The sequence below is a fragment of the Lissotriton helveticus genome, chromosome 9 (assembly GCF_964261635.1).
Source record: "Lissotriton helveticus chromosome 9, aLisHel1.1, whole genome shotgun sequence".
Lineage (NCBI taxonomy): Eukaryota > Metazoa > Chordata > Amphibia > Caudata > Salamandridae > Lissotriton > Lissotriton helveticus.
The window spans coordinates 1,257,876,498-1,257,894,895 of NC_136070.1; the positions used below are offsets into that span (position 1 = coordinate 1,257,876,498).

The window sequence follows — 18,398 nt, forward strand, 5'->3', positions numbered from 1 at the left end:
TGTGGCATGCTTCATCATAGGCTTCCTCAACCTCTAGTTTGTGAGGGAGTTCTTAATAAAGTACAATAAGATAGGGATCCATATGTTAAAAAATATCTTAGGATACCCATTGGAATTCTAGGTCAGGACCGGAGGCGAGGATTATGCCTTCTTTCTTCTATTAACACAGTAGCCATAATTTAACAAGAAACAAAACTATGTTTCCCATGAACACTTGGGAAAAACTGTCGTCAAAATTTCCAATAAGGAACAGTCCTGCTAGCTCCAATCAGGGGGCACTTCTGCCCAACATAGTCCTTCCTCACTGGCCCTTCTCCCTCTTTCTTCGCTGCTGCACAGCCAAGATAAGTTCCCCTTTTCATTGTTCACTTTACCTTCACAATATTGTGCTTTGCTTAATGATTTGGTGTGTTGCTCTCATTCCGTAATTGTTATATGTAGAGCGACTTCGCCGTGCCCTGTTCATCTGTTCTTTTGTTCCGCAGCGTTATTTTGTTGACTTTATTAACAAGACCGTGGGAACACAATGCGCTCCTACATGGCCGGATTTGCTGTGGCACCCGTGTATGGCCTCCAACCGCCAGGGAGCACTGGAGGCGACGCAAGACTGTGGTGCGCATGTTTGAATCTCCTCACTTTGGAGTTCGGCTTGTGTGCCAGTCAGGAGCCTAGCCGACCTGAGTGAGACACCTGCTGAGCATGGGCGTCCGCAGGGGGGGCCTTGTTCACCTCTCTTTTAAACCTCATGTCAACTCCTCTCCCTCAAATTTCGGGAGGGGGGGGCTAAATTATCCAGCCAAAGCCATGTGCAGAGTGAAGATGCAGGGGCTCTAAGTAAGGGTGAAAACACAATAAAGCCTCATTACCAAGTAAATGGTCTTTTAAAGACCTGTGTGAAGTACTTGGGTGCGGCAGTGTGTGTGTGGTGTGCCGGGAAGCTGTCTCAGCCGGGCACACACATTCTAATAACATTCACACCCCTCAGAATGACAAATCGCCACTTCTAGCTGCCTGGTCATGGCGTGGGAGTGGGAAGATGTGCACAGCAAGGGGAAAGGGATGGTGACGCTTTTCTTTTGTATAGGAATTTCTGCTGGCATCATAGCCCAGGGTTTGCTGTCTATGCACTTGTATAGGTGTGTATCCATACAAGTGCACAGACAGCAAACCATGGGCTATGACGCCAGCAGGAATGACTTTACAAAGGAAAGCGTCACCTGCACTGCCATCCCTTTCTCCCTGCTGTCTGTGCACTTCTATGGAATACACATCCATGGCGCTGCTCACCAGATAAATGGTGAACAGGGCCATGGATGTGTCTCTTTTTGCATCCAAGGGCACAGACGAAGAAGCAGAGGAGGCCCAGGCAAGGAGAATCCAGGAGACATTTGACCGACACCTATCTAGAAAGTGAGACCTTCGGAAGGGGCTGGATGCCAGGACGACAGTGCCGCTTATCAGCCCGACTCCACCGAATAGTATCAGAAGAGCAGGCAGCAGTTTTTAAGTAAGTTCCAGTAACTTTAATGCATTCTGCAGCATCACCAGCATTACCTACTGGCTGCATATCTAGGTTACAGTGTTTTAGACTTACATGCATGGAAACCTCAAGGAGGACAGTCCCCTCCGAATATGCGAATGTAGTGTAAGCTTGTAGGGGTAGATTTACAAGCCCCTTGGGCCACTTTTGCGACACTTTTCCCATGTTAATAGTGATGCAAAAGTGGCGCAGAGGCTTGTAAATCTGCCCGATAGCGTTCAGCTTTTGGCATGCCAATGGGGTAATTTTAGGGTTTAGGGTGGGTATGGGTTTTGGGGTGGCAGGGATAATTTTAGGGTTCAAGGTGGGTATGAGTTTTGTGGTGCCAGGGATAATTTGAGGGTTCAGGGCGAGTATGGGGTTTTGGGGTGCTAGGTGAAATGTTAGGGTTCAGGGTGGATATGGGTTTTGGGGTGCCAGGGGTAATGTTAGGGTTCAGGGTGGGTATGAGTTTTGGGGGGCATGGGTAATTTTAGGGTTCAGGGTGGGTATGGGTTTTGTGGTACCAGGGGGTTAATTTTAGGGTTCAGGGTGGGTATGGGTTTTGGGTTGCAAGGGGGGACATTTTAGGGTTCAGGGCGGGTATGGGTTTTGGGGGTACCAGGGGGACAATTTTAGGGGTCAGGGCGGGTATGGGTTATGGGTTTTGGGGTGCCAGGGGGCTAATTTCAGGGAATAGGGAATGTATGAGTTTTAAGGGGGCAGGGTGTAATATTAGGGTTCATATGTGTGCTCTAATTGTTGTCCAGTTTCAAATGCAGAATTCACCACTTTTTTTCTCAGTTTGGCCTGAGCATTACCCGATCCTGATTGTCTGCCATTTTAGCCCCGCCCCTATTGATTAACATTAGCCACGCCCCTTCATTTGCCATGTTAGCGCCCCCCCTGGAAAAATTTCTGTGGATGCCCATGCTGCTGAGGTCTGTATTCCAATCGTGCCGTTCCAAAGTAATTAGAGACCGATCGTGTTTTTTCAATCTGTTGAACGCTCTGCTGCCAATTTCACAAGGATAAACTCAGCAGCAGGGTCTATATTCCTTTGTTTCGGACACCCTGACAGGGTCGGTATTACTAGGCTCCAAGGCCTGTTGGGACACGATTCCAGGTTGGCTCTCCTCTACATTATATTGCACCGGGGTGAAGTGTCCCAGGGCTTGGAACACCCGCCTAGCGAATCCCTCGTACACAATACCTGGCTGACACCCAACTCCACTAATTGAAGCCCCCTCCAAGGAAGCCCTGTAAGGCTCTTAGGCAGACACCTGATACTGCTGCCCCAGATAATGATGCAGGGGGCCCTGATAATGAACCTGTCCCCTCTAGACCCTTGGCACCCCTCCCAAGCCACTCAGAGCTCACCGAGTACCTCAGACATGCTCGACCCAGATGAGATTATACATTTACCCACTCTTCCGAGTGGGCCCCAGCTGACAAAGTTGCAATGTATGAAGCGGGGCACATCCGGCGACCGCTGGAGAAAGAGGTCCATAATTGTCTCTGAGGCCGAGTGCCCTCATCCCTCCCTCGAAGGGAAAGTGGCTCTCACACCCGAAATCGACACCTGCATGACCACCTTCCTCCAGAAGTTCATGAAGAACCCCAAAAAGGGGATAGACAGTTCTTGGCGGGCATGCCAGGACAAGCTGCTGCATACCCTTGGCCCCTGACAAAAATACTGGACATGGCAGAAGAGGCCAAGCTAACAGGTTGCCTTATCTCCCCAGAGACATTATCGGGGTGGGCACAAAGAGTTGGGCAATGCGAATTGCGCCCGGTCCACAGAGTTTCGTCTACCTCTCCTAATTAAAGTTGACCCCAAGCTGGTTGATCTCACGGACTTGGAGGCGGGCGCCATTGCCCAGGGAGGCCTCTTTGGAGAACCATTTGTACCTCCCTAGATAAAGGCCAGAGATACATTAAAATAGTTTTCCCCCCGTGTTTTCCACGGGGATGGTCAAGGTAAGCGCCGCTAGACCGGCCACCCGTCCAATCAGTATCCTCCAAGAGGGCAAAGCTCAAGACAAGGCCAGTTCCAAGACCAATCCCGATTCGGGAATTTCTAACCTACAAGAGGTCGATGTGGCAGAGGCAAAGGATTCCAAGGAGCGGCGAACTCCGCAAGTCCTGGTGAGTATTCTCCCTTCTACCCTTTTAAAGGTAGGGGGTATCTGGAGAGTTTTTTTCCATACTTGGATTTCCATCACAGGGGACGCTTAGGTCCTTCAGACAGTACAAGGTTTTCGCATAGAGTTTTTTGGCAAACCCACACAAGGGGTAGGGCCCCGTCACGTTGAGTTCTCACAGAAAGAGGCCGCCCTGGTGGCCGAGGAAGTCACGTCCCTATTCACCAAGGGTGACATTTCCCTCTCAACCCCTCATCCCCAGGGATTCGTCAGCAAAATATTTCTGGTCAACAAGACCGACGGGGGCCAAAGACCGGTGACAAACCTCAGCAAATTCAACGAGTGGCTAGTCTATCGCCACTTCATAATGGACGGTGTTCACCTCCTCAGGGATGTCCTCCGCCCCTTAGACTGGATGGTACCGCTGGATCTCAAGGACGCCTACCTGGTCATTCCAATTTTTCGCCTCACTGCCTGTTTCTTCAGCTCAATTGCGTGCAACAGACGTAAGAGTTCACCGGTCTTCCGTTTGGCCTATCCTCAGCCCCTTGGTGCTTCAACAAGGTACTCCAACTGGTGGTGGAATACATGAGGGCTCGAGGTATACGAATGATAGTGTATCTGGACGAGCTGCTCCTGAAGGACCCTTGCACATGCCAGTTGGCCTCCCACCTCCGGATCGCAGTGGATGTTCTTCAGAGCCTAGGCCTTGTAGTGAAGGAGAAGAAAAAAAAAACGCTCAATGCCTGCTCAGGGTGTGACATTTTTAGGTTTCATAATAGACTCCACCTCATCTTCGGAGTCTTCCCTCCAGGAAGGTGTCAAAGATTCAGCACGAGTTGAGGCACAGTCTCACCAGGCAACAGGTGTCTATCTTGGTCATAGAATTCGATGTCAGCAGGGCAGACGGGGGCGACAGATGCGGCGCTGTCTCTATGGGAGGACTGTGGTCTCCAGAAGAAGAAAACAAGTTACTTACCTGTAACTTCAGTTATCCAGTATTGGTATCTTTCATAGATTCACATGCCTGAATCATTCCCTGTCGGGAGTCCCGCCTCGGCGACAGGGAATGATTCAGGCATGTGAATCTATGAAAGATACCCCAATACTGGATAATGAGGATTACATATCAACTGCCTGGAGCTTCTAGCAGGCTCATTTGCAGTCCGTTGCGGCACAAAGCATTCAATCCAGTCAAGCGCCCTGCTAAAAATGGACAACATTTCGGTGGTCCTTTATATCAATCACCTAGGGGGTACTCGCTCCAAAGCCCTCTCGGACTTGGCTGCCAGCTTTTGGTAGTATTGCCTGGAACATCAAATTTCTGTCATGGCAGAGTACCTGCCAGGCCAAGAGAACCAAGTGGCCGACTTTCAATCCTGTAATTTCAGGGAGCCAGTCTTTGGCAGCTAGACCTAGAGGTCTGCGATGTTGCACGACCGTTGGGGCCCCTTCTCGGTGAACCTGTTCGCCTCGAGATTAGACCACCAGCTTCCCAGTTTCCTCAGCTGGAGGCCGGACCCAGTAGCTGTGGCCTCAGATGCTTTCCTCCAGGACTGGAGTCGGGAGAGGAGTTATGCCTTTCCCCCTATTCAATGATCGCAAGGACATCGGCGCAAGTCAGGAGACCGAAGGCAGAAGTGGTTCTGATCACTCCCATTTGGAGATTCCATGTTTGGTTTCCAGTTCTACTGGAACTTAACTGGTATTCTCCAATCCTACTCCCCAGTTTTCGACTCTCCTCCTGAATCCCAAGCTCTGCAGCCACTGATTCAGGAGAACTCACTGTGGCTCATGGCGTGGCGACTTACAGGAGACTATGAAAGGTCCCGGGTCTTCAGGCTGAAATCTTCATGTCCAAGGCTTGGGCGGACAGCACTGTCAAACGATACAGATCTGCATGGGGCAGATGGTCCAGTTGGTGTATGTGACGGAGTCTTAATCCCCTGGACACAGATGTAGTGTATATTCTTACTTTCCTTGAACACTTGGCTTTTAGCAATTTAGTTTACAGACAATAAATATCTTCTGGTCAGCCATTTCAGCCGGCCACATGCCGTTAAAAGAAGTGGCGATTGGGGAGCACCCTCTACTGTGCAGGTTGTTGCTAGGTATCCGGCTTTCTCTTCTCCAGAACCCTGTTACTCAGCTCTTTGGAATGTGTGCCAAGTTCTCAACCTGTTCCTCTACTGGCAACCTAATCGATTTTTGTCACGGCAGAAACTCTTCTAAGCTAGCTATGGTGCTCTGCCTCATCTCTTGCCACTGCGTCTCTGTGAGGGCATTAGACATCACAGGAAGGATTTTCTCCCCTAACTGCGTAACGTTCACACTCCAGATTCTCCTAAGCTGTGCGTTGTCCAGTGCCTGAAAACATACGAAGAAATGACCGAGGAGTTTCACCCCCGGCAGAGCAACAGCTTCTCATTGCACTGCGTAAGCCCTTTAAGGGGATTTCTTCACCCACCATTGCTAAGGGGATTAGAAGGGTAATGCAGGTAGCTGGAATTAACCAGAGGATTTTTGGGGCCCACTCGACACGACGTGCAATGGCCTCTAAGGCATTTGGCTTGGGTGCCCGCTTGGAGGATATCCTCAACGCGACAGACTGGTCTTCGGACTCTACCTTTAAGAGGTTTTACTTCAAGCAGGTGCTTTGTATGGCTCACCTCGTGGTGAGCAAGCTTTGAACTAGCATGATCCTCGCCTCCGGTCCTGACATAGAATGAAAAATTTCCTAGCTATCGTAGCAGAAAGTTCCAATTCTTTTAAGGACTCAGAGGCAAGGATTAAACCACCCTAGGGTTTTTACTTTGTAGATCGCCCTCCCCATATAAGAGTAAGTAATACTGCTTGAGTTGTGAGATTGTATGGGTTGACGTATTCTGATTGTATTGCAATATAACTACTTTTGCTGCTCTTTGCCCACAGGTTTGGTGGTTACGTAGCCAGGTGGTGACAATGTCCCTTTGTCTTTGTAGGATCTGATGCAAATAAACAGGATTCATGAAGGTGATCCAAGGGCTGACTTCGCGCGACGAAAGAGGGAGAAGGGCCAGTGAGGAAAGACTATGTTGGGCATATGTGCCCCCTGATTGGAGCTAGCAGGTCTGTTCCTTATTGGACATTTTGACTAGTTTTTCCCAAGTGTTCATGGGAAACATAGTTTTGTTTCTTTTTAAATGATGGCTGCTGTGTTAAAAGTGAAGAAAGAAGACATATTCGTTGCCTCCGAGTCCTTAATAGAATTGAAACTTTCCGTTACGATAGCTAGGACATTTTTAATTCCCTTGATTAGTGGGTATACCTTTGGTATCTTTAAAATTATTTTTTTTAAACCAGGGGATATTTGTAGACACAATGACAACTACATCCAATCATCTATCAACATGTTTCTGCCAATAGGAGGAGGCCTATAGAAGATTCAGGTAATTCATCAGAGCGATAACAAGTACGATATACCTATGGTTCCACCAATAAAGGTAATTCCAATGGGTGTATTCTAAGGTATTTTTAACATTTACATTCCCACCTTATCCAGTTATCTGGTTTCGGTTTTCCTAGACACAGAATAATCTATGTCGCCATATTTTCACAGACCATTGTACCTTTTTCTACTTGGATGTGTTAACTATGGGTGGCTGTGGAGGGTGCTACCTAGTCCTCCTTATCTCTCACTATGATTATATAGGTCATAGATTGATTAATGACAGCCAAAGTATTATGAATGAAAGTATTGACTACTTTTTTGACAGTTAAATTTAAACTATTTAATTCGAACTAAATTAATCTTTACTGTTGTACAAGCCTGCAAAGTCTTGAATTACTTGTTTTAATTCTTGTTTTAGAGTCAGTCATCACAAGGGGTTCAAGGGAGATAACTGAATGGTAATCAGTTTCTTTCTTATTACAAATTGCAAGATGTATTTTTTATTATTACTTTTAAACTAACGGTACATTGATTTTGGGACTGTTTTAATGATTTTAAGTAGTCCTATACAATAAATGATTCAATATTTCTGGCTGAATGGGGAATAGCACACATAACAAGGAACACCGCAACCTTAAAAGGGAGATAAAGGTTCCAAATCTGCAGACATTTGTCACCTACCGCCCATCCAACAAAGCCAGTGAGGGGAGAGCATTTGTTATTTCCCCCATGTTGCCTTCGGATCACAGGAGGGAGCTGGGGGGCAGCTGCTGCGACAGCCCCCCCCACAGCTCTGCTCTCATATCAAGCCCCAGTATTTCTGGGTTGGAAATGATCAATCAGGCTAAGTACCTTCAGGACCAAAGACACTGGGAGTGTTAGACTAGTCAAGAGAGGTAATATTCTCCCCGCCCCCCCACCCCAACCCAAGAACACCACGCAGCAAACTTGTCATGAAAGCCATGGTGATTATATACCTGAGCAATGATGCGTTCTCCATCTTGGTAGCTCCTCTCTCCTATCACATCCACAATTTTCATCCTCTCAGACATCTAGAATAAAAGAAATAAAAAAAGTAGGTTAACTTTGTATCTTTTTAACTGGTAACATGATTTTCTCAATTTAATTACATTGGGATAACAAAAAATATCAAGGGAAGCTATTCAGGAAAACAAGAACAAACAAAAACGTACGCTATAGCCGATAAAGGAAAAGGGTTACTCAAAGATATACATAAAACAAAAATAAGAATTGGCAAAGCCATTAGGTCCGGCGTTGACAGCCAGTCTTCTGACTGTAAATGTATCCAGTGAAGCTGTAAAGAACGCGCCAGGGTTGACTTCGGATGTGGAAGCCTGGGCAACCAGAATCTCTGTGGTGAAATGCTGAGTGAGGAAAGCTGGGTCCCCAAAAGTGGGGCGATGGTAGCAGGCAAATGTCCAGTGCACAGACGCCCTGTGCAAGGCTTGGCCGAGGCCCCTGAGCAGGACATCAGTGAGGGCTTTGTTAAAAGGGAGAAGTAGTTCTGAGGCTGTGACTCCAGGTTGAAGCACTAATCATACCAGTTATCTTGTGCCTTACCAAGGGGGTTGGTATAATCACAAGGATCCTCAGATACTTCCCAATCATACCCCTCTCCAGGCCTGTCTAAGTAAGAAAGGCCTGTCTTAGTAGAGATACGACTCCAGTAGCTTATAGATGATACTAAACAGGCATCGGAAGATGTAACAATCGCTCTTTAAGACTGTTTGCTCTTACATGAATTGTGTGATTTCGCTCTACTTATGTTTGTAACTTAAACATCCGTATATATTATGGTGTAATTGAATAATAGTATCTACACACTAGATGCTTGTATAACTCGCTCAAATAGTTTCACTGTAAGAGGAACAGAATGGGGCTATTGTTAAATGTCATTTTTGTTATGCTGTAAAACACACACACATATATATCATCCACAATTTCTTTTTCAGAAAATGAAAATGAAAACGCACTCGCAGGATTAAGCGTTTCCCAGACTTTTTAATTTTCAAAAGACACCCAGTTTGTAAAAGAACAACCAACACGTTTCGTTATCCCGGATAACTTGTTCACGGTTAGTATGGCATACATTTCAAAACAACCAATTAAAAACACATTGAGCATCATGTGACTCATGATGTAACAAAGGGTTGGTGCAATGTATTATGGGAGTTGTAGGTGACGATTATATCATCAATATCTACCTCGTTTATGGCAACTTCTGTTGTCGATGTTTTTATTAAAAGATGTTTTTGCTGTTAAAAGCCGATTCATTATGCAGCCTGTGTCTAATATTAGAGAATTTATCTGTCAAGCCTGATTTTGTCTGTGTAGCCACTGTTTAGTGGTTTTTTTTCCTGTACAAACTTTATTTCTCCCCGTGTCTACACCATTCATTCAGTCAAAGTCTGATGTTTTATTCCAATGATTTCTAAGATCCCATTTCTATTAAGGAGTATGTGAAATTTTAAACTCATAATTTTCCAAAGTTGAGATCGCCATATTATATGTGGGTCAATTACTCACATATGGACTATTGGGGACCCCACTGTTGATTTTGAAATACCGCATCCTATTTAGGTGCCTATTTAATTGTATTTCTTCGATCAAGCCCTCCAGTGGGCTAAGTTGATCCTCATATGTAGTCCTTATGTTAAAAAAAATGTTAAAATATTTTTATTGCCATTAGAGGTAATTTATTGTATTCATCCGGATTAGGTCGTTCCATCTTGTGTTTATGAGGGGAGAGGTGGGGGAAATTGTGAAGGGGTAAATAGTGACAATACATCTACATATACATTCTCTATTTCGTACAATTATTTACATGTGTGTGTAACTATCGATTTAGAATGATCATACAAAAACCAATAATTCATTAATAAGCCAGATTAAAGGTGGACATACAGTTCTTCACTCTGGTTCAGACCCCACGGTGCGAAACTTCTAAAATTCACTATTTGTCGGGATTCTCTCTGCCTTAATTTCTTTTCATGATCTCCTCCTCTTTCATTAGTAGATTGTTTCGAGCGCATAGAAAATCAAAGATTCAGTCTTCTTCATGATTTGTCTCCATATATTTAGCAATGGCATTGCCCCTGTCCTTGTGGATCGTTGCACATACATGCTCAAGTATCCTCTTTTTGAGCTCACATTTCGTGCTCCCTTTATATTTAAGTGAGCATGGACGTAGACAACAAATTGGCTCTTACAGGTTATCAACTCTTTTATTTGCCACATTTTGTTATTGGGCAGTTTAACCTCAATGGTATTTTTAGCAATCTGGCAGACTTTATAAAAGTGACATGTCAAAAACCTTTTGTTTTCAGCCATTGAGTCCCTTTCGTATTCTCAGGGCATTGGTGATGGCTGTGTACCAATTTATCTTTCAAGTTCTGTGCTCGATGGAATGTTATATTTGGATGTTTGCCCATTATTTTTCCAGCTGTTGGGTCCAATTGTAACAATTTCCAATTTTTTTGCAATATTCCGACGATTTGTTTGGACAGGAAAAAAAAAACTAAACAGTGGCTTCCATGGACACAGAAAAAAATCAGGCTTGCCAGATACATTCTCTAATATTAGACAGGCTGCATAATGAATCCGCATTTAACAGCAAATACATCTTTAATAAAGACATCGACAACAGAAGTTGCATCGTCACCTACGACAACCATAGTACATTGCAGTGACCCTTTGTTACATCATGAGTCACAGGATGCTCAATTTGTTTTTAATTGGTTGTTTTAAAATGTATGCCATACTAACCCTGAACAAGTTATCAGGGATAACAAAATGCGTCGGTTGTTCTTTTACAACCTGGGCGTCTTTTGAAAATTAAAAGAAGTTAGGGAAATACTTAATCCCGCGAGTGCGTTTTCATTTTCTGAAAAAGAAATTGTGGATGATATTAATCGGCATGGCTCTGCTGAGGAAATTCGCACGGAGACTAGAAGCGCCATGGGTCAGTGTGTCTTTTGAGCCAAAGCTGTGGCGTGCTACTCAAAGGTGGACACCTTCGAGCATTGATATACTGGGTCCATCTCAGAAAGTCGAATTCTGGCTGGCGCAGAATCACAGTCTTGCTCTGTGTCGGAGTCGGGTATGATTATGGGGTCGAGGCTACCGTGAACGACATTGCTGGAACAGGCTTTGGGGAAGGTTGGGGTCTCGTGTTGGTCGGAGTCATTACAGAGCCAGAACTGGATCCAATCAGCCCAACTATGGCCAAGGGTGGACCCGCTGGCAGGGATCCAGTAGGGGCACCCGCAGAGCCAATGGGGCCCGAAGGCACTCCACAGGGTTTGTTAAGCCCAAACATTAGGTGCATGGATTCATAAAATTCTCAGAGTTGGGCCGGGCCGCTCCAGCTTCAGGAAATTCAGCGTACCAGAGGCAGGCTCCGCATGTGAGCTGGGCCTAGAGTGACTGTTGCCGCTCCTCATCCGAAGCTTTGGACTGGTGCAGTAAAGTGAAAAATAATTTCAACTTCCTTGATTTTTTGTGGGGCTTATCCGACGACTAAGTGCGATAATGAGCGCCTGGAACAAGTCTACGAATGGGCCTGGGACCTTCCTCGTGACCAGGACCAGAGGAGACCGGCGTTGGGAGAAAAAGGAGCTTAAAGTCCTTGGCGCCTTGGGGTTCATGGCCCAGCAGTCCTCAAAGGTCTTGAAGGTATGGTCTGACTCCAAGGACCAAAAGCAAATCAGTCAGCGACAGGCACCACAGGGCTTAATCCCCACCATTTTTTGAGGATATACTTTTTTTCCTCTATTCAACCTTACACTTTCGAAATTAAGGTTAGCCTTAACAGCAGTACAGGGAGCTTGAGCTGAAATTATGTATTATTAGTAAAACTGCAATTTCGAATAATCAAAATACTCGGCATCCGCAATGGTGGATCTAACTGCATATAAAAATAGGACATTTCGCTTCTTAAATATACATCATACTACATGGATTTAAATTGTTTCAGGAACTGCAAACACAGGCAGGAATATTCTACGTTCAAGACTATCAATGAAGATCCTAAGATGCAGACGTATGCATTTTAAAAATGCCCACAAGAATAGAAGTTTATGTATAGGAAGCCGTAAGGATTAATTACTTACCTGTTATTCTAGTTCTCTTCCAGGGGTATACTCATCACAGTCATAAGCACTGAATAGTCCCGCCCACGTGCGGGACCCCGGAGCAATAGCCAATAATATGCATATATCTACATATATATATATATATATAAATACGCATAAAATAACCATATATATATATATAGATAATATGCATATACATATACATTTGCAGCCCAATATACACCATTCTAGGCTTAAAAACTGCCATTATTGCCTGTAAAATCTTTACATTTGCTAAATAAAGACATATAAATTACATTATATGACAATGTAAAGAAGAAAACACTGCCCTGGTTTTCTTTGAAACACACAACCTTTATTTTCAAAGGTAAAAACAGGCAGGATCATAGAGGCAGCTTTAGTCTAGATAGGCTGCATAGTAACAACAGAAAAATCTGGCGCCGTGTCTTTAAGACCTCTGTGAGCCTCCAGGCTCCCATCATGCATCACAGGTGACAGTTAGGTCAGTTCTTTTTGGACGGCGTATAACAGTGTGATAACTGCATGGGTAACATGTAAAATAGACAGCTCTGATATTCCCCCGGGGAGGCGGGTGGGTGTGCTTATGACTTTGATGAGTATACCCCTGGAAGAGAACTAGGATTACAGGTAAGTAACTAATCCTTCTCTTCCAGGGGATACTCATCAATAGTCATAAGCACTGAATAGAGTAGCAAGCCCATCCCATACCCTGCGGACGAATACCAGTCTCTCTAAACAGTATCCTAATATATATATATTACCCAAACAAATTCCTCAGGGATGCTTGACCAACTTGAGCATCCGCCTGAGTATCAGAATCAAGGCAGTAATGGCGAGCAAAGGTATGAACCGAACGCCACGTAGCTGCCTTACAAATTTCATAAACAGGAAAAATGTAAGCATTGCTATAGTAGCAGCCTTCCCTCTAGTGGAGTGCGCTCTCGGTTTGCTCGGGAGCTGTTTCCGTGCCAACTGATAAGATAACGTAATGCATGACACAATCCATCTAGAAATGGACCTCTTAGACGCAGGCAAGCCAGTATTCAGAGGACCATAGTTCACAAACAGGTGATCAGTCTAACACTCTTAGTTTTATCAAGACAAAACTTCAAAACTCTTTTTAAATCCAAAGAGTGTAGAGCTTTTTCAGCTGGAGTGCTCGGATTAGCAAAAAACGTAGGCAGTGTAACTGACTGGTTAATGTGAAAATCCGAGACTACCTTCGGAAGAAATCTTGGATGAGTCCGAAGCACCACTCTATTCGCATGGAAAACGAGATAGGGTTCTGTAGCACAAAAAGCCTGAATCTCGCTCACCCTGCGCGCAGAAGTGATAGCAACAAGGAAGGACACCTTCCACGACAGATGTTGAAGGGAGGCCTTATGAATAGGTTCGAATGGAGGACCCATCAATTTAGACAAAACCACATTAAGCTCCCAAGGAGGAGAGGGAGCCCTCACGGGAGGATACACTTTCCTGAGACCCTCCAGAAAATCCTTCACAACTGGCATTTGAAAGAAAGAACCCTGGGTCGGGGACTTTCGATATGCTGTTATTGCTGCCAGATGGACCTTTATAGAGGAATACTGCAAAGCTGCTTTGGCCAAAGAAAGTAAGTATGGTAACAATACCTGTTCCTGACCTCGAATAGGATCATGACCTTCAGCAGCACACCACATGAAAAACCGCTTCCACTTGAAAGCATACGACTTTCTTGTAGAAGCTCTCCTTGCCTCTCTTAAAATGTGCATACAGTCCTGCGAGAGGCCTAGATGTCCATACTGGACGAACTCAGGAACCATACTGCTAGCTTCAGGGACGGCAGGTTGGGATGGAACACCATGCCGTTCTCTCTGGTCAGCAGATCCGGACAGCAAGGAAGCCTCCTGTGCGGTACTTTGGATAGATACAGGAGATCCGGGTACCACCATTGGCGAGGCCAATCCAGAGCCACCAGGATCATGTCTGTCTTGGACTTGTACAGCTTCTTGATCAGCAAGGGAATGAGTGGAATCGGTGGAAAAGCGTAGAGTAATGTCTCTGACCAGTCCATCCATAGAGCATTCCCCTTGCACCCTCGTTGTGGGTACCTGGACGCGAAGACACGGCATTTTGCGTTTTCGGCGTCTGCAAAGAGATCGATTTCTGGTGACCCCAGGCCTGGAAGACATCTCTTATCACTTCGTCTTTTAAGACCCAGTCGTGTGCTTCTGCGAAGTGTCTGCTTAGGTCGTCTGCTTGAACGTTGAGGACGCCGGGCAGATGGACAGCTGAAATTTTCATACCCCGAGCCAGAAGCCACTTCCAGATTGCTTGCGCTTCCAGCGACAGTGGTCTGGATCTCGTTCCGCCCTGCTTGTTCAGATAGTACATCGTTGCTGTGTTGTCCGTCTGAACAAGCAGAGAGGATGTCTTGATCGCGGGAAAGAAAGCCTTGAGAGCTAGATGGACAGCTCTGAGTTCCAACATGTTTATATGATACAGTCTTTCTTTCTCTGACCACACTCCTTGAACTTGAAGGGACCGCAGATGGGCGCCCCATCCCTGAAGGGACACATCTGTCACCAGCGATCGTCTGGGCATGTCCTCTTGAAAATGCACTCCCACTACCAGATGACTCCGCTGCATCCACCATCGAATGGAGATCCGCACTGACAGAGCTAGTGACAGTTTGTCCTCCCAACGGTTTGAAAACTGGGACCACTGATCCTCCAGAGACTGCTGCAGAGGTCTCATGTGCAGCCTGGCATTCGGAACGAGGAAAATGCAGGACGCCATGGACCCTAGCAGAGACGAGACCAGTCTGGCCGTTGGTCGAGGAATCTTTAGTAAGGTTTGACACTTGAGGAGAATGGAGGATAGTCTCTCCTCCGAAGGATACGCTTTTGCGTCCTTTGAATCCAGAAGTGCGCCCAGGTAGTGTATCCTCTGCGTGGGATCAAGGATAGACTTTTTGAAGTTTACGTACAGGCCAAGCCTCCGTAGCTGATGTATGCAGAACGTGAGATGTTGCTGAAGCAGAATCGGAGACGCACTCTATAGCAGCCAATCGTCTAGATAGTGATAGACGAAAATATGTCTCTTCCTTAGGAAAGCCGATACGACTGCCATGCACTTTGAGAAGGTGCGAGGAACTGACTTTAGCCCGAAGTACAAAACTGTTAACTGGTAATGACTGGTTTGCATGCAAAACCTTAGAAACTTCCGATGCTTTGGGGCGATGGGGATGTGAAAATAAGCATCTTGAAGATCTATGGAGCACATCCAGTCCCTTTGATGCAGAAGTGGAATTATTTGATGCAACGCCAGCATTCTGAACATTTCTCGCCGAATGAATTGATTGAGGCACCTGAGATCTAGTATGGGCCTAAACTCCTTGTTTGGACCTTTCTTTGGAACTAGAAAATATCAGGAGTAAATGCCTTGTCGACGCTGTGCCTTCGGGACCTCCTCGATGGCCTTCTTTAGGATTAATGCAGACACCTCCTGCTTCAAAAAGATGAAGTCGACGGATCGCAGTCTTTTGAGGAGGAATGGAAGGTGGAGGAGACTTGAACCTGATTGTATATCCATTTTGTACAACATTCAGCACCCATTTGTAGATTGTGATGTTTTTCCACTCTTCCAGACAAAAACAAAAACAAACACTTCCCCCCACCGGAGTGGGTAACGGGCTCAGGGGAAGCAAAAAACTCATTGTTTTTGTTGCTGCTGCTTGTTTCCAGGAGCAGATTGTCTGGAAATGCCACCCCTTCCTCTACTAGGACGACGCTGGGAGAACGGAGATCTTCCCTGATTCTGCTGTGACGACCATTGAGGGGTTTGAACCCTCTTTTGGTTCTGTCTCTGATCGTAAGGACGGTATTTTTTCTTAAAGTCCTTTCTCTTTTCGAGACCAACAGCTCTCACAGTATCAAGCTCCATCTACATTCTCGACATCTCATCGTCAGCATGAGAGCCAAAGAGCGATTTTCCATTAAACGGAAGATTAAGTATTCAGTGTTGCGCTTCAGGCTTAAGACCCGTAAGCCTTAGCCAAGCTGAGCGCCTAGCACAGAGTCCATGAGCGTAACCATGTGTAGACAGGTCGGAAGCATCAGCAGCTGCGCTAATCACCTGGTTAGCCACTAGCCCACCTTCATGAAGGATTTCAAGAAAATCATGCTTGTCTTCTTTGGGAAGTTTTTCTGCAAACCGAGACATGGAATCCCATAGTGCGCGGTCATAGCGACCCAGTAAAGCAGAGGCCCTGGCGACCTTCATGTAGGAAGCACTACTACTGAGTCCATAGCTTTGCTGTCTTTATCAGGAGGCCCAGAGGATGACATCGCTCCTGTCTGATTCTTACGTGCCTCTGAGACGATGACCGAATCAGGTTGTGGCTCAGACCTCAGAAATAAAGGATCATTGTCAGAAGCCTTATACTTCTTTGCGATCCGCGAAGGAACCGCTCCCAAAGATGCAGGAGTTAAGAACTTGTGCTCCGCAGGCTCCAACAGGCCTGAAACCAGAGGAAGTGAAGGCCTTGATGATAATTTTTGATGTAACGTTTCGAAAATGACCGTTGTCTTGGCAGTAGAGACCGGCATCTCGATATTAGGTTTCGCTGCTCCACAACAGAGAACTTCATTGAAGGTAATTACGTCATCAATCGGTGATATCCTACTTGGAGGAGTTGATGACAGCGTCGGTGAGTAGTCCCCCTTCGAATTTGTAGACCCTGTCGAAGATCTAGCATCGCGTCTCCTAGAAGAACGGTGACGCAAAGACTTAGGAGAGAGTGAAGTCCGCCTCCTCTCTGATGGAGACTTTACCGGAGGAGTACGCTCACGTCTTCTCGGAGAGTGCACCACCTGTACTAGGGGCGATCTTGATGTAGGTCTTACCGACACAGGAGACCTGGAGGAAGACCTCGGAAGGTTAATCCTCCTTATCTTCCAGTCTCTGATCTCCCCAGCCATCGTGGCGAGATATTAGCCCCTGTAGGTGAAGGTGCTCTTGAGGGCTCTGGAGATATGCACAGTCCGCAGCCAAGGGGAGGAAGAGGAACTCCCAGAACACACAATCGAAACCTTAGACCGGTCTTTGGACACCGTTCTAGGCCTCTTAGCTGCAGGAGACGACGACGACAGCCTCCTCGACGTCGATTTTTCCCTAGGCGGCGACCTCGCCGGTGACCTCCTCGACGACTATGGCACCTCTCGACGGCTACCTTCACTGATGTTTCGAGCCTCTCGGCGGTGACCGTCGACGTCGAGTCTTGCCCTCTCACAGTCGTAGGGGAGCCAGACCTGGACCGCCTACGCTCATGTCGCTTCTCACCTTGCTTCGACGGCGAATTCTTCTTCGACGGCGATGGATGTTTCAACGTCGACGGACACCGCGACAGAGATTTCGATGCTGATTTTGAGCACACAGGTACCTTAGAAGAAGATCTGTCCCTCGAAGTTGAAGGAGACCGATGTTTTCTCTTCTCCCTTCTGTCCTTGCGCTCTTTGTGCTGAGAAGAAGGCTTCCTGGAATGAAATTCTTCTCTTCCACTCACAGTTTCTCCTCCGTCATGTAGGGACTGAAGCCTGCTCTTCTGTCTCTCTCTCAAAGTCCTATTTGACAACTTGCTGCAGTGGTAGCAGGGTTCTGGCTTGTGAGAAGATGGTAGACAAGCTACACAGACCGCATGTGGGTCTGTCTTGGCCATTTTTTTACCACAGGCCGGACACTTAACAAATAAGGCCGGCATTAAGACTGGAAAAATAGCCACAAAAACAGCAAAGAATTGTTGGATTAGTCAGATAATGACTAAAGACGTCGAGTAAAGACGAAAAAATTAGAGAAATACCAGAAGAAAGTGAAAAAATATCACCAACTGGCGAGCTCAATGCTCCAGGGTGCTCACAGAAGTAGCCGGAAAAAAGAACTACCCAACTGTCACCTGTGGTGCATGATAGGAGCCTGGAGGCTCACAGAGGTCTTAAAGGCACGGCGCCAGATTTTTCTGTTGTTACTATGCAGCCTATCTAGGCTAAAGCTGCCTCTATGATCCTGCCTGTTTTTACCTTTGAAAATAAAGGTTGTGTGTTTCAAAGAAAACCAGGGCAGTGTTTTCTTCTTTGCATTGTCATATAATGTAATTTATATGTCTCTATTTAGCAAATGTAAAGATTTTACAG

At 46.0% G+C, this 18,398-nt stretch overlaps 1 protein-coding gene across 1 annotated transcript in view; it reads right to left on the reverse strand.

Moving 5' to 3' along the window:
* The window catches only part of PRKAR2A (protein kinase cAMP-dependent type II regulatory subunit alpha), a 610,052-nt gene that overhangs the window by 111,308 nt on the left and 480,346 nt on the right, over nucleotides 1-18,398 (reverse strand). Inside the window, exon 8 of the mRNA XM_078661792.1 lies at nucleotides 8,071-8,145. Within this exon, the coding sequence (XP_078517918.1) occupies nucleotides 8,071-8,145 (75 nt within the window). The remainder of the gene's footprint in view (nucleotides 1-8,070; nucleotides 8,146-18,398) is intronic.